General features: G+C 41.0%; 1 protein-coding gene across 1 annotated transcript; it reads right to left on the reverse strand.

Moving 5' to 3' along the window:
• Positions 1–905: 905 nt before the first annotated feature.
• On the reverse strand, positions 906–27694 carry LOC144119580 (ubiquitin carboxyl-terminal hydrolase 5-like). The gene is made up of 17 exons (XM_077652159.1): positions 27290–27694; positions 24126–24251; positions 23277–23408; positions 23072–23175; positions 20309–20535; positions 19718–19812; positions 18616–18809; positions 15710–15781; positions 12872–12956; positions 11886–12008; positions 10311–10464; positions 10057–10060; positions 6761–6883; positions 5710–5798; positions 5470–5583; positions 3089–3169; positions 906–2303 (listed from the first exon to the last, which is right to left on the reverse strand). Exons 1-17 carry the CDS (start codon positions 27461–27463, stop codon positions 2035–2037), a joined length of 2166 nt encoding a protein of 721 aa, XP_077508285.1. The 5' UTR covers positions 27464–27694; the 3' UTR covers positions 906–2034.
• Between the last annotated feature and the right edge of the window lie 262 nt (positions 27695–27956).

Raw genomic sequence — 27956 nt, forward strand, 5'->3', positions numbered from 1 at the left:
CTTAGTTGTATTCCGATTTACTACACCACTGACAACACTATGCCGAAAAAAGCGCTCTTCTAACTCGAACAGCCTATTTCCTAAATTTGTGGCCATCAGCAATACCATGCTGAATACGCCTGTAATCGTCCGATCACCGAAGCTAAGCAGCATTGGGCTCGGTCAGCTTGGGAGGGAGACCACCTGGGAACACCGAGTGTGATGGCACTTAAAAAACCCGCCGCGGTGGCTCAGTGGTTATAGGGCGCTCGACTACTGATCCGGAGTTACCAGGTTCGAACCCGACCGCGGCGGCTGCGTCTTTATGGAGGCAAATTAAAACGCTAAGGCGCCCGTGTGCTGCGCGATGTCTGCACGTTAAAGATCCCCAGGTGGTCTAAGCTATTCCGGAGCCCTCCACTACGGCACATCTTTCTTCCTTTCTTCTTTCACTCCCTCCTTATCCCTTCCCTTACGGCGCGGTTCAGGTGTCCAACGATATATGAGACAGATACTGCGCCATTTCCTTTTTCCAAAAACCTATATTAAATTTGTGTACTTCCTTATTGTGCAAATAGTTTGTATATATTACCTCTCCTTCTATCCTCTCTTCCTGTCCCCTCACCTCTTTCACTTCATTTCTCCATTCTGCCTGCTATCCTTTATTTCTGCTGCCCCAGCTCAGGTGCTTCAGTATCGATGGATGCCAGGGCTAGCAAAAATCTTTTCCTTCCTTTTTGCTATTTTAATAAAAACGACTACCACCACCACCAAATTTGTGTAAACTGTTATGTAACACTGTGTGTGTATGTGTGTGTGCGTGCATGTGCAAATGCAATCGTTGACACAGGGTGGAAAAACAATGCTCTTTATTCTAAGACATATGTCACCATGTGTACACACACACACACATATATTACCCATTCTTGTTGACAGCGCGTTAAAGCACAGGGACAGAAGAAACACATAGACACGCCTGTTCGTTTTTAAGGTTTATTTCGTCAACAGTTTCGGGAATGGCATTACCTTCATCGGCTAGGGCAGGCTTACAGTGACTGAGTTCAGTCTGGTGCAGTCTATACAAGGGGACAACGAGCAAGGAGCTATAATCCCCGCCCTTGCAACAAACTCGAGACCGGGGGCAACGGACCATATAGCAGACCACACAACGCTCCCTAGCTCTAGCTCTCTCGCCATATGCCCCTTTAGTGCGGTTGCGTGGTGCCACTGTGGTTTGCGGTCGCTGCAAAAGTTAGTCTTAACCAAAGCACACGCGAAGGGGTTCGTCTTAAGCAATGTTTTTACACAGAGTCCTATAGGGGAAACCAACCAAATGGCCTCACACTGTTCATCTTATCCGACACTACGTCTTAGCAGAGTTTGTCTTAACGGGAGGCTGCTGTACACCTATACTCATGCATGAGTAGAATTAACAAACTAGCCCGAGCTGAAACAAAGCTGCTATATAAAAATCTGATTATCTTAGTTTCAGTAAGTGGTAGAACATATTAACTAAGCTGACAGTTCAAATAAAGAGTGAAAACTTTCATGCTTTAATATCTATGTTATAGCACAAATGTTATTCATTCAGAATATGCAGAATATACAAAGCTACCTTTGTGGCCATCATTATTGTAGGTGAAAAAGGCTAAACTGGACAAATGCAGTATAGCACAAGCAAATAGGTACAACTATGCGCTACTTTGATTTCTACCATTCAGTAATTCAATAAGGTCACAATTAAGGCTAGTCAACACTCAGTAATGTTGGCACTTTCTCAATATCAAATAATCACTACTGAGGCAACGTTAATGATATGTTAAATAACAATACATAATAATACAGAAATAATAAAAACAACAAAATGCAATATACAAAATAATATACAAAATTTCTATGAAATTACAGTTCATTGCCAGTCAACTTCCAATATGGTTGACTCTTTCAATACGAAGTAATCATATGAAGTAATAAGTTTTTAAATAACAATAATAGTGGTTCTGCAGTTGCCAGTTCAACGCGTGCATTTAATTTAAAATTAGAGTCCCAAGCTGATTATGATTGGCCAACGCTACTAGGCAATGGCACTGATTCCAAGCTGTCATAAATTTTAGCTCGTTTAGGGGAAGGTTCTTCTTCTGATGAATCGTCAGGTATTCGGCGGTAAAGGTACAGGTAGCCGAATTCCTTGGGTGGCTGTGGAGAAATTGCCACTTGTTCATTGCTGAACATGACCCAAGTGCCTTCCTTCAGTATATGGCACATGTAATGGCCATGCCTGGCGGAACGGCCCATGTGGCTGACAAACGCCACCAGCTGGTAGTCTGCATCAGAAGTCAATAATGTAAAAGTGAATCATTAGAGAGCATTAACTTTATATACATGGTATTTTACTATAAATGGGAACACCATGGTATGTGTGAGGTCTGCATTCCAATTCTTGCAAGCAGACAGCACGTACTGTTCATGCACAAAGAGTTCGAAAGTGTCTTCAAAAGATGCAACTAATTACCCACAATAAATAAATAAATGTACCCCGTAAAGGGTTAAGTTATGCTTCTCAGAACGTGAGCCACGCGCACTGACAATCTTTTCCACAGGGGACTACATTATACATATACTGCATTATACAGAGCATGACCTGTGATTTTCTTCAAATATTTTTAGCAGTGGATATTAGAAGCTTCTACAGTAAAACTTTTTTGCAAATAAAATTAATTTTTCTTCTGAAAAGGTTTTTACTTCTAAAGGTCAGCATTGCCTCTAGTATAGACTTCATAGCAACAACGCCACTTGCACGCAGAGCATACCGCTGGTTGTCAGCTAAGATGCCATGTCTCCAGGGTTTTTATCTTCTCTGAAAGCAGGGTATATATTTAATACACTTCTTCTGCTGCAATTAAACTATACTGCACTATCTACTATTGTTTCTACAGAACTGGTCAGGTACTTATATTTACTCATAACGCAGTTTTTTCAAAAAAAATTTTGAGACAATATTTTAGGGGCACATTGATTACACGAGGCACTTCATTAGCAAACATTTGTTTTGACAGCCAAAACACCAAATGAGAGTGCATTCAGATGATGGAATGGAAAGATGACTCACTGCCAGGTCCATCTCTTATCTGCGGGCCAGCAGGTGGCTCTGTTTCACCCTTGCTGACATCAACAGTCTTAACTTCAGGATCTTGAGGAGAATGCAAAAAAGATAAAACACACAAAAAAAAATTTAAATTGCACTGTTGCATTCAGTACACACTGAGCACTGCAGGCCCAATAATGTTGCTTTCAATTACAAAACGGATATGATATTCCTGCCAGAAAAATACCCGGAAGCAGCACAGTATATTGTATCTTGTAAGGAAAATGATATTCTTCAATCTCTCATATGAGAAGAGTACCAAAGGTTGGTGAACTTTTATATTGAAAAAATTTCTCATTTACAAAAATTTTTTGTTTCTGGTATCCTTCTTCATTTTTCTTACACTCTTCATATCATCGCACTACTGAAAACAGTGGATCTACATCTGAAAGTGCTCCCGTAAGTTTTTATTGGTATTGAAAGCTCTTCCATCACTGAATGGGCAACGTTTTTTCAATCTATGCAATTTTACCACACATGTTGGTCTTGATTTTGCAGAACACAACAGATAGCGGATATTACTCTGACGGCTGACTTCACTCATCTAGCTTTTCCCGGTTGGGGGGGGGGGGGGGTGCTTTTACACGTTGACGCACACTACGGGTCCCTTTGGTTTCATTACTCATCACCATAGTGAATTGCGAGCACAAAAAATTAATCGAAACATGTTAGGTAGCTGAGGTAAAAGCAGCATAAAAGTTTTCCAGGTATGCTTATTTCATCTATACAGGTACACAGACTCTTGGAACTCCCCTTGTATCTAGTAGCAAAGAGGTCCCATGCAGTATTTACCACCACATAACAAAGGAGTGAGCACAAGAAAAACAAGTTTATCAGGGTGTGCACTGGCTAACAGCTAAACAGGATTCTAAGCTGACAATAAGTATATGTGCATAAAAATATGAATAAGAAGTTCAAATAAAAGCAAACCTCACAATTAAAACTGAAACCCTACATGCCATCCAGGAACTTGATCTACATTTCAAGCAGCTGTAGAGTCGGCTGTCTCACAAGGATGTCTTTCTTTTTCCACAACTCAATCTTGGTACTACTTTATGGGTCAATTTATCTGTATGTAATGACAGCACAATATAGTTAGGGCTCTTCGTTTCCGGGTTTTATTTTGTTCCAAGATCTGGGGAGTAAAAATCAAGCGATATTTCGAGCTTAAATTCTGGTGAAAATCAGATTATTCATAAAAAACTCCGTAGTTTGGGTTCTTCAGGCCATTTTTTGTAGCACGAGACAGTTTACTATAACATTTGTTTTTCTGCAACAACAAGAAAATCACGGGCACCACTAAAGAAATTTTTTGCAAATTAAGGTTTTTTCATAATCTATTACAAATATTTCGTCGCACACGTTGCCTGCAGAGCACCTCCATGGCTGAGCAAGACTGGCTTGCCTTTATTTGCACAGTGCAAGAACATTCAGCATCACCGAGACAATTTTCAATGCACAAGGTCCTTTGATCAGGGTGTTGTTAGCATGGGTAGCACTTCATACAGCGACTCCGATAACACCTCCGGTTGGTAGCCATGTTTTGGCCTTCTGCTTCTAAATCACCCTTTTCAAACTTATCTTCAAATTTATCCACCTCAATTCCTAGTTCATCGAAGACACGCCTCTGGAATACGCACTGGACATTCATAAATTTTGTTGCGGAGTCTTTAGCTATGTGAACTGGAAAGCCAATATCATCCAGAAGGCTGATTTTTGGGAAGAAATCCGGTTCAGCCCGATATTAAAGGAATATGTTCAGAGTGCAAGAATCGGGTTGAATCGGGTTTTACCCGAAAACAAATGGCAATAAATGCAGTTTCGTGAAATAACGGTTCATATACAAACACGGTACAATGTGTCAGAAGATGTGAAGAAGGCACTGTCTTCAGAGAACTCTTGTGTCTAAACGAACACTAGCAACCAGTCTGCTCTACATAAAACCTATTGTATGACAGTGGTATCTGATAAAGTATGCGAGATTTGCACACCATGAATGAGGATTTCCGCATCACACCACATTCTGACAACAGAACATTGTAACTATTTTCTGGATACGCCTGTACCCCTCTTCCCCCACCCCCCCACTCCCCCCCGCAAATGCGGTTCAGCTTTAGCGATGAAGAAAAACCCAACACTGCCCTGAGCCCTCAGAATGATTGGCAGAATGGTTGCAAATCATTCTGCTAATTATTCCAGCATAGTGATTGCCACTAATACTCTTGTAAAATCATTTGCCACCACTACAAACACCAGGGAATAATAAGAAAGAGATGCACTGCTCTAACATTGACTCTTTGCTGACTAAATTTATAGAGTAGCAACCAAGTGAGAACAAAACTGACCCTCAGTGGGGCCTCCATTTTCCTCTGGTTCGGGCAACAGTTCTTCTCCAGGTTGAAGACCGTTGCCCCGCAAGAAGTTCAGATCAAGCTCATCAGGTACGAGCATTTCCACGTCTAAAACAAATGAAAAGAAAAAAATAGAAGAAGAATAGTGCTCTTATAAGGAAAAAGAAATGAACTGCAGAAATCTCACGGTGAAGGGCTGTGCATTCACACATTAAGGACCTCTTAACAACATACCTAACTTATGTGGTTTCCAGTTATCGTCCAGGAAAAACTTCTTCAGCTGTACCATGAGGTAGTCTGGAAAGGTGCGTAGCTTCGTGGTCCTGCCAGAAGTATATTGGTAGAGTCAGGTGAGTGTCTCTGAGAGCATAGTAATTTTCCAGTTCACTGAGGACTGAGGATAATGCCATACGATTGTTGTTCTCGGTAATAATTGATCCTCTGACTCTTTGTGGATATATTGACATTTGTCCGGCAGCAAAACAAGCATTTATTTCTGAGAAAATTTAAGAGTCTCCCCGGGCAGTGGATTCAAACTCTTGACGTCCATAACAAAAAGGACGGCTTGCTCCTATTTTGAAGTGGATGGCAGTGTAGTGTAGCCTCTTTGATTTGCGCTAGAAACCAGTGCTGATGACCGCACTTTACTTGAAAAATTGGCCGGTGATGGCAACACCTGTATTTCGTTTTTTGTCTTCTCTAGCCCAGTGAAATTTGTTTTCGCTGAGAGGGACCTCTTTGTAAACAGGACGTAGTACCCTATCAATACAGGCAAACTTAATTATTCTCAGTGACCCTTCAGGATCATGAATGTTAGGACCACAAAAGTAAAGCGCATGATAGCCATGAAGAATAGCACAAGAATGACAGCTAATAAAGTGATTTGTAAGGATGGCAAGTAGGTGATAACTTGACACTGTCGCAGCAGCACAATAGGCCACTGACAAAGTAAAGGGATGGCAACATAGCACTATATTTTATTGCCCTTTACTCTATACATCATCTTTTGCGCTGTTGCAGAAATAAAGTGCTTGTCTGATGCAAAGCATAGTCTAAAACTTGACCATAAAAGGACAAAAGAATATCTGCATCTGATACTGTATCCTCCTTCACATCAGCTGCCAATGCCATCTTATCACTTTCATTAAGAAAAAATTTCTCCATGCTACAAGTTGTAGCCGCAACAATACTCTATATAGACAACTTTCATAAAGAATTTCATACAGTATACGTTTCTCCAACAAAGATGAAAATGCCTGCGTCAAAAGTGAAACACAGCACTCACTTCCTTGCATCCACTTTCCTGTTTACAGCTGTGCTGTAGAAGTCTTTGATCTGCTCAGTGCTTGCAAAGGCATCCAGGCAGGCTGACAGAGGAAGCTTGTACTTGACTGCAGGAGCTTCTTTACTGCATAGTGAGGTGTATCAAATTCCATTATGCCACAACTTAAAGCAAGAAATTTACAAAAGCCTACAATGGCAAACATTCTTTCCTGTTCAGTTCACACTATATATCCAAAGCATTTAGAGAGCGCTCGAATGAGGCAAGACTTGCATTTTCACTCCCATCTTCACAAGATGACGTCTCATAACATGATCTCGTTTCACATCCTCTGCACAATGAAAACACAGAGAGGAAACAAGAAAGGAAGAAATGTCAACACTGCAAGCATAACACTGAATCATACTGAGAGGTTACTTTGCCACTCAAAATTATTATCTATAACAAGTACAAAATCCTTTGAAAATAAATGCAGGTCTATACTTAAAAATTGGGTCTCTATATGCTAAAATCAGCAAAAAAGCTCAGAGATACTGTGCAAGAGGAATTAAGCACTTGCATTAGCTTAATAACTTGCTAAAAATTATCAATATTCAGCCATTCTTAAACGTATAAGACAATCACCACAAATGCCAAATAAACTTCAGTATCATTGGCCCATGGCGCTTTTTAAGACAGCAAAAGCATATATATTACAAAGCTTATTTTCACAAGGGCTAGTACATATATATACTAAAAGAAAAAAACTAGGTAAAAGGAAAGTTCCTTAAATTCATGCACACTTAGCAGGCTATTTTCAGAAAAGAACACTTCATTAATTTTGCCATTCCTGAGGGCTCCAGCATTTTCTTTCGCAATACGTCTATGCGCAAAGCAGACTATTGAATTCTATTAAATGTTTTTATAAAACTTTTGATGCTCATATTCTACTTAAGAAAGCCTCATTAGAAAAAGCATTGCTAAGGTTTATAGGGCACTTACATCACTGCATAAGGTGTAGGCCTATAGCTCTGCCAGCTTTTGGTATTACCATACAATCTTCACCGCGTAAAAATAATTGTGAAGTGGCATTAAAGGGGCTCTGAAACATCTTTCGAGAAAAGTACATAACTCACTCAATCACTGCATTGTGTTGTCTTAAACACCTGAGCCAAATAATACACTTCTACACGCAGTAGAAAACTCACAATCACCATCAAAAGTTGGCGAGTCCGTCCCAGTGACTTTTTCATGTTTGCACTGCATATGCAGGTCAAGAAATGAGTGACCCGGCCAGTAGGCCGAGTCACTCTGGCGAGTCGGGAAGCTCCGCCCTCTAGAGGAATTCATGCACGCATCGCATCGGCAATGCGGCCGGCGGAGGAGCGCTTACATTTCAGCGTGCGAAAAGTAACGAGAGGAGAGGGAGAGGCACGAAGATACTAAAATTCAAATTCTGACTGCAGATAACTCAGCTTTGATAAAGAGCATTAAAAAAATTCTTCCTGGAGGATATTCGTAGAGCGGCGTCCTTTAACATCCCAGGCATACTGCAAGTTTATTGAAAGCCTCTTTCAGAGCCCCTTAAATGATACTTTTCTTGAACACTGTGATACAGCTCATCAATGAAAATAACTCTAAAGTGACAGCATAAAAAATTTGTGTGGCATGACCATAATAAATGAGCACAACAATACCAAACGGATGTAAATGAGAACATAAAACTCATTTTACATTGATTATTCCATGTGCTGCGCACATCATCCGTCCTAATTTCAGGTGGACACAGCTAGAGTAATGTCCATAAAATCCTTATCACAGCTGCCTTGTCTGATCCATGTCATCTATACTTGCCTGTATTTCATTAAATTTCCTATTACAATTCCTCCCTGCTCAACTTCTAAGGTTCGGTTACCATCCTGCCACACCAGAGCCTACTCTTTAGGTCCTTCAATGCCGTGAGCTCCCAAAGCTAGAAACGCCTACCTGGACCAACCATGTGTTCAGAATCGCAACACATTTAATAATGTTTTGAGCAGCATGGTTTACTGAAACTTAACTACGATTATATCACAGTTCCTGGAGTTCGGTGTTCTACAAGGTTTCACCTCCTCCCCTCTCCAACAGCCATGACCTTGATGGTAACAAAAAATAAATACCAGCAATTAATGCCTAGTGGCCACTAACCTAGTGTGAAATTACTTTCTTCAATTTACTGGTAACATAGACATGTTTTTTTGCAATTCCTCACACAGATATCTGAAGATCTTATCAGCACCTGTTGTCACTTGTGCTTGCATTCCTCAGATAGACTGCACAGAACTGTGGCCTCTCTGTGATGTACTGAAATGATGATCAAATAGCGCCGGTGAACAAGTAAACGGCTAAAGATGAGGTAGGCAGCATTATGGGTGAGAAGGGTGAAAACCGTATATGCCTATGAATGCCATGGAATTTGATCAAAGTGTCACTAACCACCATCACAGCAAAATTGGGGCTGTGCTAACCATTGAGTGACTGATGCCGTCAGCCTTAAACTGTAACGTTTGACCTTTTGATGAGGCAAGACTTCAGAACATATCCCAAAATTTTGAAAGGTGGGCAGGTGCACTAGAAAAACTACACAATCCGTGTGTTTCAGGCACCCTGTTTAGATCACGGCCAAATTAGTGGGCGCGCTCAGCAGCATTTTTTTTTTAGTGCCTGCATTGCTGTTTTAGGGCAGCACGAATAGAGCACAGCAGACTCCCATTAATAATGAACTTGGTCAATACAAACTATGGATAACAAGATCACTGAGAGTTTTGGTTGGTTCCCTACAGACTCAGTAAAAAAAAAATGTATTAAGGAGAACCACTTCATGTGTCGCATGGTTAAGGCAGCTGAGGCGAGCTTTGGCAACGACTGTGAAACACGGCAACTCTGCCAAAGGTACGCAGGGTGCATTCGCGCAGAACTCAAGAAAAAATGCTTCGGTACTGCATCAAGCTTCTGAATGTGGAACTGAAACCTCTTGGTGTCAGCTTTTGTCTCTGCTACACATTTATGTTGTAGAAAAAGCTGGCGCTAACTTGTCTTGAGACTTTGTAAAACCTGCAAATGACTTGAGCGATACTGCAACTAATGCAATCATGCATGCAAAAATTACATTTATCAATCAGTCTGATAGACACGTTTTAAAAGCACATGACTATATATACTTCTATGAGTGTTGCATCAATAACCTGATTCTCAATCATATGCGCATCATAAACTGATCAGTATTTCATTTTAATGGCGCAAGGGTAGCTTGGCAGTGAACACTAGGGCTAAAGAGTTACTGGTCTGCACAAGGTGCCACCAAAGACCTGTTTTCCAAAGCATTCCACCCCAGTGAAGCTGATCACAAGGCAAGGAGAAAGCTAGTCCCCACTGAAAGACCACTGGTTATCCTCCAGAATTAGGGATCGAACCCCAAAGATCCTAGACATGAGGTCACTCCTCGGACCACTAAGCCATTGCTACTGCAACATACTATGAACTGCAGAGGATGAAACGGTCGTGTGTGGATGCCGCTGAGAAAGCCGGACCTTACCTGCATTTAGGGCACTTTCCAAAGGCACTGGCAGTGAAAGAAGCAGGTCTGTGTGGTTTGTGTAGCACACCTTCCCCGATTCTGTGCACTGGATGCATTCTTCCACTTCGAACTTGAAACAGTCTGTTGGATCTGTGCTACCTTTACAGTTTTTCTGCAACATACATGGTGCATCAGAAATAAGGTGACAACATTAACCTTGTGGCATCAGAATGACTGCAACATAAAACATTATTGTCCACTGAACACCAAGGCAACAACTACAGGTGGAAATTAATGGTGTAGTCATGACCAGATGGTGACATGTTATTTTCAAGCAACTCAATTCAACTCTGCTTTTTTGGGCTGTGCGACAAACACGCCTACTTTTTAATGGTCAATGGGGAATCTTTCTTAAACCTTACCTCTCGCGTTTTCATCATGTGACAAACCATAACATAGTATGACAGGAATTTTTCTTTTTCACGTTAGTCCTTGAAATCAAGCATGGTTTGGTTGGGGAAAGCAGATCCACAACCGGGAAAAGTCAGATGAGTGAAGTCCACCATAAAAATGACGTTCATTACTTTTTTTTTTCAATCAGGATGCAAATATGGCTGCCATTCTGGAGCCAAAGTGTGCTCTGTGAAATGCCACAAAGAAGTTTTTGACCAACTGAGAGCACGCTATCCCCAGTGAAATTGTAACGAACTGGTTCTTTCAAGGCAGCAGCATGCAGCTCACCGCAACACAGACACCACCCTCATCACAGGTCCCTTTTGCATCATTTTTTGCCAGCCTCCAACTTACTCACCGGACCTAACTCTCTTCAATTTATGACTGCTCTCCATAATCTTGGCCAGCATACTTGGCCAATGCTTTGTTGACTGCATCCACACAGTGATGAAAAAGCTTTCAATGCCAATGAAAAATTAATTTTAGTTCTTTGAAATGTAGATCTATAAATAAATAAAAATTATTTCAACAGAAGAGCACGAACTTTTGTAACTCTATCTAAAACAGAGCAAGATGGCGTGAGTGCTGTAAGAAAGATGCAAGTGTGGTGGTTTTGCATACGTTAGGATGTCATTATGAAGTCATTACAAAATTATAATGTGAGGGGTGACATCACACTTCAATTATTAGTTAAAAAGTCCTGTGAGAAGATTCGAATAAGCTGGGTAACCACAAGTTTAGTATACTAAACAAAACCGTTATACACTGGAACACTGGAAATAGTGAGCTATCTTTATGCGTGTCAAGTATACTATGGTATTGTCAAAAACTGTCAAGTACTCACCTAGGAAATGGCTTTCACAACAGCCAACACAGTCTTTGCTACTATGTCTGTAGTCACGTCCATTTGGGAATGCAGCGAAAGCTCTTTCAGCAAAACCATTATCTTAGTCGAGATGACTTTTTAATATTTCATTTCATTGCAGATGCCTTAAATACTCTAGAGGTGCCAAATTTTTCAAATATTCAGCTCACAAATTTCAATGTCCGCATGACAAAGAACTTCTGCATGGACTAGGAAACAGAAAATAAGAACTAGGTACGCTTTAAAGAGAAGTATGTTCTGAAAAGGCCTCTCACCTCAACAAGATCTAGCAAGCACAAAAGGAACTCAAGAGCGTCTTGCTGTTGCATGGGCAAGTACTCTGGATTGTTTTTGGCAATGAGAGCCTTGAACATAAGTGGCTTGATACTGCACCTCACCTGCACAAAGCATAACGTCAGTGATTTCCATTCCTGCAACACAAATTTCAATTAAAATTTTTATATTTCTCACAATCTTAGCAGAGTACTACTGCAACAGCCGGTTAACTATAGCCAAAACTGCTTAAGAGAAGGCTAGCTAATCATTGCATGTCATTTTCTTTTTATGAATTTTTGCTAAGATCAGCAGAGAGAGAAAAAAAAATTGGGTGATCAATTGGACTGATGCAGAGAAAATGAGATAGCATTTTTCTTTCACCGGTCTATTCCAAATTTGATTATATTACCATTCTATTCCGCTCTTGATTACTCTAATTCCAATTCTATTCTTTTATTAATGTCTGCTGCATCAGTCTTAAGTCCTTTTAATATGAGCTGAGGCATTCTTATAGTCCAGTGTCTCTCCTCTCCCCTTCAAATGGAGAGGAGCAGGGAGACATAGATGGCAGGTGAGATAGGAGGAGGTGGCAGGAGGCAGGTGTGATGATGGTGGTCGCCGGGTGTTCGCACCAATGAGGCTTCTATTAAAATATTACATGCGCAGAAGTTGCAAGTGATATAGAATCCCTGTCTGGCAGAAGGAAGAATCGGAGGATGCTTGTCAGGTGACAAGCATGACTTCAACATATATCGTTTGTCACATGTTGCAAAGGTGCTTGCGCAGTTTGAAGAGATAGTTTAGTGTTTCACATAATTGAAGCAGTGTGGAACATAGAGCCAAGTGCTTGATAAAATTTGTCAGCATTCTCATCACTGCTGCGGAATTTAGTCAGGCAAGTTCCAGATAACTTTCCAAGCAACCCAACCTGGACAGAGCTAGGTAGTTAAATTTCAGATGCAGATTGCATATCTACTGTGCTTACCTTCAGTTTATCTGAACAATTATCACCTTCAGCAGGCGGTCTCCTTGAGTACTCGCCAGAGATAATGCCTACTGCCACTTTCGTCCTGCAGAAAAAAGGAAGACAGAAAATGAATAATTTTTGAGCGATTATCAAATTTAGTGAAAGTACATTTGATAGTTACTATATAGTAAAAAGTTACTTCGGAATATAGTTACTATGATAAAAGTGACTTTTTTAGCCCCTGCACACTCACTTTTCTTATTCAGAAGCAGAAAAACTACTATGTGCAATTTTCGTGTTCAAGCTAACACTTCAAAAAATGCACTTGAGGCACACATTGCAGCTCATCAGCTATAATGTATCACATGTACTTTAAACCAAAATGATGCAACATTTTTATCATGTAACATTCAATGTTCTTGAAAGTCAGAATTTTTGCAGCTAGAACAACAAAAATGGTAAAGAATTCAATGTAGCTCAGAATTGTGGAAAAAAAAAATCTAGCCAGTATGTCTCGATATGTTGTATAAAATGATAAAATTCTGTAGCCTTCACACAAAAAAAATTGGAGAGGGCACTTGAGCCCCACTTTAAGGGTATGACATAATAGCGTAATGGGTCAATTAATGCCCATATATGCAAAATTGGTCATTCTCGAAGTTATGTTCGTAGACCACTGGGAGTCGTCATACCGCTCCTTGAGCAGTGTTGCAGCGGCTAAGTGATGCGCCACAGCCCAGCGATGGCAGGTGCTGCCACCGGTGGGGCTTGTAATCCCGAGCTACCAATCATTAACTGCCACCTGTCACTGTGGTCAATTCGGTTCAGGGCTTGACGAAATACCGTCTGATGAGGAGCAAATACTGCAGAAATAGTATAGTAAGCACACACTCAACCCAGGTCGCTCTTCCCGAGCAACCAATCATTAATTGCCACCTGCCACTGTGCTCAGTTTAGTCCAGGGCTTGACGGAATACCATCTAGAGAGGAACAAACATTGCAGAAATAGTAAACATACACTAGCCAATTTCTTATAAAGGCAAAGGAAACGCGACATTTTGGAGCCTGTACGGGTCCCTTCATCACACAGAGTGCTGCATGGAATGATGGTGGCTAAAATTGTGCAATCAGTTAATTGCTGTTACTCAAATGGCAGGATGTCTTACATATACACAGAGATAGCTATGCTAAATGCATTAATACACATATAAAAAATGAACGAACTTCACATGAAAGCTGTACATTACAACTGATTAACCTCAAACTTTTGAAGATTTTATTTTTTATCAGTTTTACCTTGCATTTCCTGCAATATATTTCATGGCAATATATTTCATTTCATGGCAATATATTTCATTTCATGGAAATATATTATTTCATGGCAGTATATTGCTTTCAACCTTTCAAGGTGTTTCCACCAGAGTTCTTAAAGGGATATAAGTAATATGTCTGGGTACATGTCAATACATCAGTTAGGTCGAAGGTAAGCCCCAGAAGCCAGCTATGTGGAACAACAATTTCAGTAGACTTCCAAGATTTCGGGGCAATAGTATTTGACACTAAGACAGCGAAACTGTGGAACAGCAGCAACAGCTTGCTGGGATGAAGCCTGCAAGCCATGTGACAAAACTGGCCTGCATTCCTTCCCTATTTACATACACATTAAGCACGTAACAATGCCAGCATTCTTAACTTATGTGTAATAGTAAGAGCATTGCAACTGTACACATGCACGTTTGGGCTGCAGAGTAAATCAAAACCACAATATAGGGATAGGGCAGCCGCAGGTGGCACAGGACAGGGTTAATTGGAGAGATATGGGAGAGGCCTTTGTCCTGCAGTGGGCGTAGTCGGGCTGATGATGATGATGATGATGATGATGATAATCATCATCATCATCGTTGTTTCTACAGCAAATCCTTTTCCCCATCGTGCCTTTTCCCTTATGTTACACACTTTCAGAATGAGCAATCATGCTTGTTTCGTGTTACTGTGTTTTCAAACTTATTTGCATGTTTTAAGAAACAAGCACGACAATCTAGAAGTGAACAAGAGCAGGAATAAATCTGCAGCTACGGAGGTAACCACTTTTGAAAACTTCCAAGCTGCTGTGTTTGAATAACGGCCATTCACAGCTTACTTAGGCCACAGTTAAGACTGATGCAAACAATGGTCAGACTCTATGTACAGTAATAAATGCTGCAATGACAATGCAAATCAGCAATTTCAATGCAATAGTGTTAGAGTGCACATTTTCCTAAAATCACGGTGGTGTCGGAACGAAATTCCAGTTTGCCGATGACGATGTAACGCCACAATCATATGGCCTAGTGCGGGCAATATAAACACGCCACAACAATCACAAAGTACAACAGCGATGACATCACTACACAACTCCTCCCTTGTTTACAGGCTTGTGACATCATTCCACCACCATTATGTACGCCCCTGAAGAAAGAAAAGCAATTTTGCTAAGAAATTAAAATGGTCGAGGCAGGACTCGAACCGCTGCACCTTGGGTCGTGAGCTGGGTGTGCTACCCTAAAGCCACAAAGGAACATTCATTCAGTGCGATAGTTTAAGTGCTTTGTGTGGCCGCCTCATACCACTTAGTTTGCAAATTTACGGCATTACACTTTTAAGGTGATTTAAGCATACCCAGAATTTTATGTTTTTGATGCATAAACTGAACTTATAGAAAAACAGCAGTCACTGCTCCTGGCTAATAAGACAAAATGTCAACATTGAGTCAGAAGCTCTAGCACCAAACATCCCCTGACCTACGCATGACGTTTAGGTTCAATTCGACAACACGTGGAGGCTAGCTGGCCTTAATATGCCAAAGAGAGCACTCACATTTGAACGGTGAAATTCTCAGCTGGGTCAGATGGAGCATTGTCAAAAACCTGATCTGCAGCGTCATAGTACCTAGATACAAAGAGGAATGAATAACTATAATCAGCAATACAAACATGAGTTGCACCTGTGGAGGTTCTAACAGGTTAAATGCTCAGCATCATAGTTATTTGCAGGCAAAGTCAACTATCCCTACTGGAAATAATGCACCACACCCAATCAAGACCATCAATGGAACCTCTGCTAGAATTTTTGTACATTTGAATTCCATGCTTGCATGCTATCAACAACTCCTTTGAAACTGTGTCATGCAAACACAATCAGCACGATCAATCACACCTTAAAAGTGATAAATTTTTTTTTGCTGAACTCAAGTGTATGAAAATTGCTTTTCTCTGTGAGCCATATTTGAATAGAATGCTCTTGAGGCACAACTAAATAAATTGTGGGGACTACTAGGCATGCCATAGTAGAGGGCTCCAGATTTTTTTTTCTCTTTTTACAAAACATGTTGCCTTGGGCCTCACTCTGGCTCAAAGATTAGCATCAAAGCCAGCAGTCCTATGAAAATAAATAAAATAAATAAAAGATCACAATTAAGCTAAACTGGCTCAAGAAAACTGCAGTGAGACAACATGAGTGACTTGCATTTTATGTGGAATGATGTGCAACCATCCGCTACTGTTTATAGGCAGTACCTTGTGACTGAAAACAGCAATGATTAAACAATCATTAAAAAGCCTGCAGCAGTTGATTCTCTATGGCTACGTGTGTGCCAGAAGAGAACGAAATTATCATTTTTTATGCTATGAAGCCACTTCATTTTGATAGGATGCAGAATACACCTACCAAAGTAAGCCTGAGCAAACTACATGAAAATGCACATGGCCTTTGTAAGCCAGCAGTGAGAGAGCTGCACAGCTTCCCTCTTATGTTAACTTTGGTTGAGGTGAAGTACAGGGGTGGCAAAAATTAATACGCTATAAAGGATGAGGTCTACCAACATACATGAATCCAGTATTAGGACATTATGCTCGAAGTTGTGCGGTGATGTGATATTTTACACCACAAGCTTGAGCACCTTTCAGGTAAGTGTATGAACTCCGAACAAGCATGTGAATAAGGCCAAATATACAATGTCTTCAAATCACTGCAGCGTGTGCCACTAGAAAGACAATGCGGCACTGCTAAATTATTAGTCTTATATTTCACTATTTTTTAGCAGTCATACATGAGGGATTGTGCACCTCACAAAAAGGAAAGGGTATCCTAAAACATGTCTGAGCCAAAGTTATATGAATAGTTATATGAATTGGGAAGGCAATACCAGTTAAAGAACAGGAAAAGGCTGATATTTTTCCTTTTCCCTGAGATAGAATTGAAATAAAACTGATAGCTTCACTCAGCAACTCTGCTAATAAAAAACACAATAGCAAAAATTAATTTGACACGCATAGAAATAAAGACGAAAAAGCAATAACATGAGGTGGGGATGGTCATCTTTTTTTCCTACTAATGTGAATCACAAAAAGTCACGCTATATGTTTTTATTAGACACCAACCAACTTGTCCAGATATAGGCTTTGTTAGAGAGACCCTCAGGACAACTCTATCAATTTATTTTTCTCAGTAAATGTTGATTTCCTGGCTCTTTTTAGGGGTATGTTCGCATTTTTCCAGCGGCAAAAGACATTTTATGGAAAACACAGCACAAAAGAATGTGGACAAGAGAGAACACACAAGACAGGATGGGCGCTGTCTCATCCACATCCTTTTGTGCTGCATTTTTCATAAATTCCATATTCTTTCGTGCCATATTTTCCGTAAATTAGCAATGCATCAACTAGCCCAGACAAAAGTGCAGATTCAAAGGCACATTTACGGCTGAGAAAATTGAATCACAAAATTCTTCCGCCACTCGATTATGCAATGCCTACACAGGAAAAGACTGGTTTACACCGTTTTGAGGGAAATGATGGTTTAGTCTAGCCTTTGGTATCTGCTTCCAAAAGTTTTGGTTTCATGGGGTTTAACGTCCCAAAGCGACTCAGGCTATGAGGGATGCCGTGGTGAAGGGCTCTGGAAATTTTGACCACCTGGGGTTCTTTAACGTGCCCTGACATTGCACAGTACACGAGCCTCCAGAATTTTGCCCCCATTGAAATTCGGCCCCCGCAGCCGGGACCCAACCAACGTCATTCGAGTCAGCAGCCGAGCACCATAACCACTGAGCCACCACGGCAATTATGCTTCTAAATATCGGCGTCGATGCAAGCAGTATACTTGCAAAATCGGCCAGTGAGGCGTCACCTCTATTTCGTCTTTTGGTCCTTTCTAGCTCCTAAAAGCTCCACTTTTTGGTGAGAGTAGTCTCTGTGACTAGTGCCCAGTACCTTATTGACCCAAGGCAACTTCAATTTATATTCAGTGTCGCTTTAAGCTTTGCTTGAGTCCATGAAAATGTACAGAATTTTGTAGCAGTTTTTATGCCACATTTAATGGAGGCAAGCAGATGAAATCTAAAGGAATCAATTGAAGGAGCACTACTAGAACTCATCAAAATAATATTAATAATAAGTGGTTATAAGGAAAGGTACAGTAATTGTCTCACGGTGAACACTCATACTTTGGCATGAGGGAAAGTATGAAGGAGGGCATGAAAGGAGAAAGAGAGTGAGAGAGCTGTTGCAGTGGAGGAGGGGCTGTGGATTAATTTCAACTACCTAATGTGCCTTGACATCACACAGCACATGGGGCACTGCATTGGATAAGCCCGGTTACCAACTTTCTGCTGTAGAGTATGGCTGCACAAATTATGAGTGACATGCACTTCTGTTCCGATTAGCTTTCCTCTTAAAAAACATGCAAGGAGCCACCACTGAGCACTTTGTACTGAAAACACTCACTTTTTCTTAAAGTCCGGGATGCTCATGATGACCTGTATGATGGCATTCATGTAGCACGAGTTCCCCAGGTTTGTCAAGCCCGTGTAGCCGGGACCAGATGGTCGCTCCAACCCTTGGCCAAACTCTGCCTGGATCATTGCTGCCTCATTTTCGTTGCTCGCTTCGTTGTGTAGCTCCAAGGCTGTCTTTTCTGTCTGCATTCCGCCATCATCAACCCAAACCTTGTTCGTGACTCCACACTGGCAGCTGCCCTTTTACTAAACTATGTTCTCGTTAACTGTGGCCCACTTGTTATACCTGATGTCAGAAGCAAGCTCTTTCAAACCACAGGATGAATGAAGTGCATGCACTACAACAGCTGCTGCACTGGGTGATTACTGCTTTGTACGTTAAGGGCAGCTATCAAGTTTTGCTTACTATTATTACCAATGCAGATGCCATGCATTTAAGTGTTGTTACTAAACACTAAAAGATCTGCACAAGCAAGAACTACGAATGAAAACCTGTGAGCAGTTGCATGGTGAAGAGTGAACACACATCACTCATCACACAAATGGACAGCTCTCTTAATTTAAAGCACCTGTGAACCGCCTCCCATTTCTGTGATGTGTTGTGTAATCCTAAGGAAAATGAAAGTCTAATGCCATGCATTTCCCTTGGATTGACCCACCGATCGCCTGTAAATTTTGTTTTTCACTTGATGCTTTCTCTTTTCTATCAACAATGCTAACATGCTGCGAGCTACAAAAGCATGCCTATATATAGTAAAGCACCTGTGCTGCTGCTAATACAGCAAGCCAATCACACAGCAGGAAACTGACCCTCACAATGTCTTTATCAGAAAAAGTTGACAATATGCTTTTACTTGCCGGCAACGACACCAGCCAATAGTGGCATATTGTTCCTGAGATTCAATAAAACAGTACAGCATCCTAGAAACACAAAAAAATGTGGTGGAGGTGTAACAGATGCAGAATGATGTTACAATGATGGATCTCGGGCCCTAACATCTTGTCCCTGTCATTTCTCCAATTGAACCAGTGCACACTTGTGGTATGTGGAAAAGCATTGGTGGCTAAAAACAAGCTGCAAATGACCGTACCTTTTGCATAGTAGCCATATCAATGCCAAAATGTTTGAGATGCTTGGCGAGATTAGTGTCTATGACCATTTGCTCTTCAATAAATGAGTAGACATCTGAAAGAGTATAAGAAACGATGCAGTGAAATGAACACAGTGCATGTCCCAAGCACTTATCTTGCTACTTAAAATGTGCTGGATTCTCACACCTCTCAGTGTCATACTCAAGTTAGTCCAATTTAGCATTCAGGAGAACCTCGTAAAGTGGAGCATATTTTCGATTCAGGGAGTAATTACCTATCAATAGCCACCTGAGTGCAGCTATAAGGTTACATTACTTTGTCAGAATTTTCACAGTTGAAAACATTTATCCTGCTCTGGGACTTAACCAGAGACCAATACTTGTCGAAGGAGCCACTCGACAAACAAAACTAATATGAATGGCTAGCAGCTGTCAGATGAGGGTGCACTGATCAACAAAGCGGGAAAATTTTTAGTCCAATGTAATTTTGGCATTGGGCTAACAGCTTTTCCACTTTTTAGCTGTATAGCTGCACTAAGGTAGATGCTAATGAGTAATTATTTCCTTGATTGGTACGAGATTTTGGCTCACCAGCACTGTTTGGGGTGATAGTTCCCAGTCTGACTGCAAGCGGATATCCAGTCCTTTGGAAGTGATCAGTTAAATGGTCGCTGTCGCAGCTGGTCTTTTGGGCACACAGTATAGAGCCATCAGTCAAGTTCATCCACAGATTCTCAACCGCACCACACTGCTCGCATTTCCATCCCTTGGATGGCACCTGCACACCATTGTCCAATTGCTCCAGCCATTCACTGTACCTGCAGATTACAAAGAACGAATGGCTGAACCGTCAGTATAGTAAGGCAGTCAAGTATAATTGCCATGCATTTTTTCTTTTAAGCAAAGCATGAAACACACAGCATAATGTGCTCACATACATCAGAAGTGTTCACTTGTATCTGTACTGCTTTGGTGGCAACCATGCATGTAACAATTATTCAGATCTGCGAATGCCATAGACTTTTCATGGCAGCAATATGTGTACCTTTCTGCTAGACTAAGGTTGAGGATTCAAAAGATTTCAGCTAGTCATAAAACTAGTTTAATTGATAACACTAAATATATAATTACTTAGATATGTGCTTTCACAGTGACAATAACAGTACTGATGATACATCGCTGCATACTTTTCATGACGCCGTAGAATATCGCATTTGAAACTTTGTACCCAGTAGAAAGACGAAAATGAGATATAGAAATTTTTGGATTACTAGGCATTTCTGCCCATGAAATATGGACTCACATGGTTAAAAAAAACTAGACACAGAACACAGGCATTGCCATATACCGAGCGTATGATATAAGCTATTAACAGTACAACAGGCTGGAGATATGTTTTTTAACAAACCAATTCGATCAAATTTCCTGAGGATTGCATTATATAATGTTATACTCAGAAATAATTTAGCGATGCACAAGTGAAACTACACAAAATATGTAAAATATATTGCATTACCACAAAACTGTGATGGATGGAATTAAAATTGCAGAAACCTTCAACTGTTGTTTTCAAAGTTTTTTCAGAAGCCTGCTCAAAGGATCCCAACAGATCTGTGAACATATGATATCATGGTAACAAGAGAAAGATGTTGAAACCTAGCACCAAGAAGCAGCTGGAGCAGGTTATGTTTTGGATTAAATGAACTAATTTTTTCAGCACTATTTTCATCTGAGCTCTCTAGTTTAGCATTAGCTATAGCCACAGTGTCAACTTAGTGGAGGATGGCTTGCATGGTGCCAGTGCATAAAAAGGTGAATGTTCATTAGTACATAATTGTAGCTCTGCATTTATTACAAGCGATTGTAGTAAACTGTCACAACATGTCATTGCAACTTTTGTACATGGTGACACAGTATGTCAGATTTAATGTCCCAAAGCAGTACACAGGCTTTGAGGAACACATTAGTGGAGGTCTTCAGATTAATTTCGAACACCTAGGATCTTTTTAAGATGAGCTGACATCACACAGCATTTTGGTGTTTTTGCATTTCACTTCCATCAAAATGCAGCCACTGTGGCCGCAATTTAATTTCACGTCCTTCAGCTCAGCGGTCGAATGTCATAGGCACAAAACCACTGGGCTGGGTAATACATGCATGAAACTGTGTTAGCATAAAGTACTGTCCAGCATGGGTTTATGAAAGGCATGCCACCTGTTACATGCCGTACATTATTTTTCTTCTGCACTTGACTTGCATAGACAGATTAATAGTATATCATTTTAGGACCTTATTCTGGGTTTGAGTAATGCATTCTTCCGAGCTCACTGTTTTCTAACATTGCATTTTTTACTGTGCTGTTTTTTTATTCTGATTCTACCTCGGTGGGTATGGAGAAGGTGACTTTGTTAATCACAGTTCTCTACCCTGACCTATGGTGCCAAAAATCGCACTGAGAAACAATGTGCCCCGAGCACAACTGCTCAACGCGTCCAGAAGCTTGAATAAACAAATTGTATCGCATCGTATTGTACAGTATTGCATTCAGTAGGATATTTTGTCCCAAATTTCTGTGTACACTTGTAACTATAGGGTAGTCTTTCAGAGTTATCAGATGATCTGAACCTTAATTATTTTAAAATGGAGAAAACTATACAGAGACCAGTATAATAGCCTTCAAGTACACCCCACGTGACTTCTGGCATTCCACATGACGTCCTGGGGCTTATTTTACAAACAGAAAACTGTATGTTGAGATCAATAATAAAACATCAAGAATGCCTTGTGTGACTCACAGCATCACACGGGGAACCGTACTGGAATATCCTTTATTTTTTCTTAACACTAATGTTACCTAAAGAATTTCAGCCAAATTTTTCAGCAATAAATTTCACCTGCAAGATTACAACAATAAAAATTTCAAAACTCAGAAAGACTAGGAAAAGAAGTTATGCAAAGAACATATCAGCTGCTCGTATCTAGATCAACACTTAGTACGTAATCTCAGAAGTATCATATGGCATGAACCATCAGCACCAAGTGAAGTGCAAACAAGAAAACTAAAATGGTGATGATGATGATTGTATTTATGATGGTGATATATATTTATGATGATATATATATATGATGATGAGTTCAGCGAGACAATACTAATGCACTTGATTTATACTCCAGTTGCAAAAGACACTGCACAGAAGCAGATCCTGCTTGTATTTCTTTTCCAACAGCTAATATCTGTCTTCTCGTGTTTGCATAACAATTACCCTGCATGCGTTTCATTAGACACCAAAAGTAGATATACGCAGCCCACAACAAATGGATGCGTATTGATATGCAAAAAGGCCCATAACCTACCATGACACAGCGTACGCTTCCTGCGATGTTCTTTCCAAGGCTTCTCGTTCAGCAATTACAGTGGCAGAGTCAGCAGAAAGAACAGCCGCGATGGAAAGCTGCACCTAGAAGAGGAAAAAATGAACATGGACGCACTCATGACCACTCTGCTCATGCATGCTCAATGCTCAACAATAGTGAGGCAGAAATGATAACCATAACGTACTGCCTGAGGAAGATTTCTGTCTGGGAGAGGAATGGCATCGAAGTCTGGAAGTATAACGAGTGACCTGTGGTCCTCGTATTTTTTCTTGCCTTGGTCTGAAACTTCCGTTTGCTCCTGTAACCAAAAGTTTGTCTATCATAGAGAAGTAGACAAAAAGGAAACTACAGTTATTACATATCATAATGCAACACCTGTGGTACACTGGCCAACTGCACCTTGCACCGCATACTAGTTGTTAAAGTGGACAACATAAGCGCCAACCTGGAACTAGTTCAATACTTTATGCAACCAGAAAGTAACCTGCATTAGCCTACCCTGTAATTAGCCCTGCTGGTGCAGCACAATAAAAAAGCTAAAGAATACTTTAAAACCAACTTCTCTATCTGTATAGTGGCAGGCTCAGTCGACTAAAGGATTGTTATTCTAGCACAATTCAAATTCAAAGAGAAAAGATGAAGGCAGAAAAAAACTATCATAGCAATGAAATCCACATGAGATTAAAGATCCAACATTTCCAGCTGGGGTAGCCAGAAATGGCATTTTCCAGCTGGAATTTGAAGAGATTTCAGCTTAAACTAGCTGCAAGTATAAATTTCCAGATGGAAGCAAACAAACAACCCAGCTGGAGCTAGCAAGAAATGGCCAGGAGATGTTTCAACCTCAGTGGTCTTCCAGCTGGACATGATTTCCAGTTCTATATAATCAAGCTGGTAATCCTAATTTTTTTTTATCACCGTGGTTGCAGCTTAATAAGCAACAAAAAATAGTTCTTCACTAGAAGGAAAATGCAAAGAATTGCTGTCTTTTGGCCATCACCTGAGAAAAGTTCACAATGCAGCACGCACATACCAGCACATTCACAGTCTTCAAGTGAAGGTAGACAGCATTTCCAGTCTTTGCATAATGCCTCTCAACGTGCCTCTTTGCGAATCCAAGAAACGTGTTTAGGCACACATAGAGCCCTCCTTCAGACTCCTGAAATCAACAGGTTAATGCACAAATCTCATCACATAAACATACACTTACAGCAATTTGAAGAGTCATGGAGCTAAAAGGTGGAACACACAAATCGGACAAACAAGCACTGTCTCACAACTGCTCGCAACTAAGCTTTATCCCAAAAACACAGACGATATACAAAGCACAAACACACACCCGAAGAACAGAATGAGCAATTGTCAGAATGAAACAAAAGAAACAATTGGCACTAATTATTGCATCCAGCTTTCAAAAATGCTACCTTCTGATGCCGAATAAGGCTAGCTGATGCACATACCATTGCCACCATGAGGTTTTGATTAAAAAGAGAGCTGCAAACCTTGTGTGAGATGGTCTTTAAGAGTCTCTTGCATTTTGAAGTAAGATAGAAAACTAGGCTAATAGTACATGCTAAAAGTAACAGTGCAAAAAGATGCAAAACTAGATAAAGATAGGCATGGCACCAGCACTTGTCAGGCCTGTGCCTTTCTATAGACATTCTTGTGTGCTGTCCTTTTTAGAATCAGCCTACTGTATTCTTCATGTGTGCATTTTTTTTGGGGTTATATTCAGTGCTCGAAATTAGTTTTTCAACTAGCTGAGCTTTAAATCATTTTGCACCTTTTTTTTGTCTCATTTCGTGTCCATTTATAACCTATTATATATATATATATTCAGCAAGTCTGTTGCGCATTGATATATATTCAGTGCTGAAGTTTCAGTTGCACAACACCAGTTTACCCCCTTTTAGTGTTCTGCCTTTTTGTACTATCCCCTTCAAGCATGTTTCAATTAGCTCAGCCTCAAATTGTGCCAAATTAACCAGGCTCTGACCAAGCCCAATAACAATGCCATGGGCAAATTATGGTTGTTAATTTTCTTTTAGTTGCCATGATCGCCAGCAAATGTGAGGTGCTGCTGCATTTCTGTGTAATTGCAAGATGAATTCAATATTTGAGATTATTCTTAAGCCACAAGACCTGGACCATATCTATACTGGGCCACCAAGTTAGTTGTCAAGCAAGCTGGTAAGTGCATCGAAGCAAATATGCAAAAACCCTGTGTGACACACACCTCTTAAAAAAATCAAACAGCAAGAGTACTAGTCAAATATGCTGCTACGAGCTTTTCATTCTTGTTTTAAAAAAAGAACACTCCAGCAAACTTAACGAAATGAAATTGCTTTCCCACAACAAAACTGCCTAGAAGACTAAGTTCGTCAGTAAACATTTCATTCTATGCCCTAATTTTTTGTCATAATGAATTACCAAGAAATCACGTTTCAACAGCATGGCAATACTGCTTTCTTATTAGCAAAAAAAATATTCTGTGCTCACCATTTATGGCTTTTTAAACATCCGACACACATTAAAGCCTCTGTACTGTGACAACAGCCTGGCAGTATTTGCAGTAATTGCCAACAGAGTTAATTTTGTACAAGTGGAGCTGCATACAAAATCTGTTGATTAGCATAAATTTTTGCACAGGTCTCAAAAATAATAATCACTTCGGCTAGCTTTTAATTTCATTACTTCTTCATTTTAGCTGTAGACATTTTGTCACTTGTAGTTCCATATAGTTACACAGTAGTGTCTTCAGATATCGAACACTTCACAAATTTGCTGACAGGCACAGTCTGGAGCACTTGCACGTACTGCTACTTGAGATTGCTACTTGTTATTGGTTCTTATACTTGTCATATACAGTTGTTAACTAAGTACAGTTTTCTAACAATGTGCCATATGTTATAATCTTATATGCAATTAATGCATGCAGTTTGGGCTATATGGTACAATGAATGGTATTCCATGCTAGAGACAGTCTGGAAGAACAGCATTTTCGACCATCTGGGAGTGTACATGCATCATATGCACGCTTGACCTCTGGGCCAAATGCGCTTTTGAAGAAACTACGCAAACTAGCACTGCTTTTGCACTAAGCCCGGTTTATAGACTGCCTTGAAGTGAAGAAGAGGTGAGATGCATTACAGAAGTTATACTTACAGTTGCATCCCTTTTTTATACCATGTTTTGTGCTAAACACCATCAAGTCATCCTTTGGCTCTGACTGCAGATCCAGCTTGGTCCATATCTGTCGGTGGCCGCATAAGCCACTGCCAAATGCAGTCTCCTAGAACAATCCTACTTTCCTATCTGTGGCGAGCTATATATATCGCATTTTCTTCAGTGAGTAACTATGAATTTCCCCTCTAGGCTGTCCCAGTGGAGTACACAAGGGGTCCACACCAGTGTGAAAATAAACTCCATCCTTGCACGTAGTGCCCCACTGTAGGCATGACCTCCAGGAGGCCATGACTAAGGTTACATAATTAGCCCTGGATGGCCGGGGCCCAGAGTATAACCAGGCGCAGAACCTTACGCTTTCGGTTTATTCATGCATGCATCACGTCAGCCTCTGATCCTGATAAGCACTAGATAACTGCATGCACACAGCGGCCATGGAGGACAAAAACACAGGAGGGTACGTCACGTGGAAGCTATTAAGCCTCTGTCGAAAAAAAAGTGAATCTGCCCCTACGTGAAAGCACGTGGCACGTTTTACTTGCCAGGGCCGAGTCTTGGCCATCATGTGGGGCCAACTTAGGCGCTGCCAGAGAGGGGCTCCCAGGGGGTGGCCTAGGCCACCAGGCCACCACTTAAGCCTAGATGCGCGCCGCGCCGGCGCTGCCGCTCGCACATCAGCCACATCGGTAGTCACTTGCCCTACTTCCCGGCTCTTTACAAATTACAACGATTGCAATGAGGCACCTAGGGCCTAGCTAGGCCACCAGGCCACCTCACCAGTTTAGCAAAGACGCGCGCCACGACGGCGCCGCCGCTCGCATATCGGCCACATCGGTAGACACTTCGCCTGCTTCCCGGGTCTTTACAAATTGCGAGGATTCCACCCGTTTGATCTATCCCGACATGAAAACTCGGATCACGGCCACGATGGCGCTGTCACAGCACTCATTCACTTCTCGACGGTCGAACGCTCGACCGCACGAAAGACGGCAGCAGTTCGCGGAAACTTACCGGCGTATCGAATGAGAAGACGCACTCATCCTTGTGAATTTTATCTGAACCTCCAGGTATTACGATTTTGTCAACATGCGGTGCGAGCTTCTCATAAAAATCATTCATTCTGGTGATGCGGCACCGGACGACAGGAGAATTGTAACCCAGACCCCGTGCGCACGTTCGAAGCATGCGCGTTCGTCGCGAGCTGAAGAAACGCGTTCGACCTTGTCTTCCACCCGTGTTACAGTCCGCTAAAATCTTGCCTCTGATTAATTTATTAGCGTAACCTTTTAACTATTCTACCGCAATTTATCCGCGTATACGACTTCCATGACTCCACCAAGCTTCACGGGTGGCGTTATGCGATTGAAACGATCGCATATAGGCTTTCGCCAAGGAGAAAGAAATGTTTTCTTTCCTTCGATCGTATGACTCGCCGTGCTCGCGGCCCATAAGCACAGTGATCAATGAAAGGCGGTGCTAGCCAAAGAGGTGAAATATTTTTACCTCCTTGGTACTGCCAGTGACCTACTTGTCATTATTAGTACCATTATGGCACAGTTAGCGCAATATGTATTTTAGGGGAATCCCAAAAGATGGAGATTTCAACGAGGAAGTAATTAAGCCATCCATATGTATGTATTATGTTTGATATATATGCAAAAATAATACACCATTTGCA

The sequence above is a fragment of the Amblyomma americanum genome, chromosome 2 (assembly GCF_052857255.1).
Source record: "Amblyomma americanum isolate KBUSLIRL-KWMA chromosome 2, ASM5285725v1, whole genome shotgun sequence".
NCBI lineage: Eukaryota > Metazoa > Arthropoda > Arachnida > Ixodida > Ixodidae > Amblyomma > Amblyomma americanum.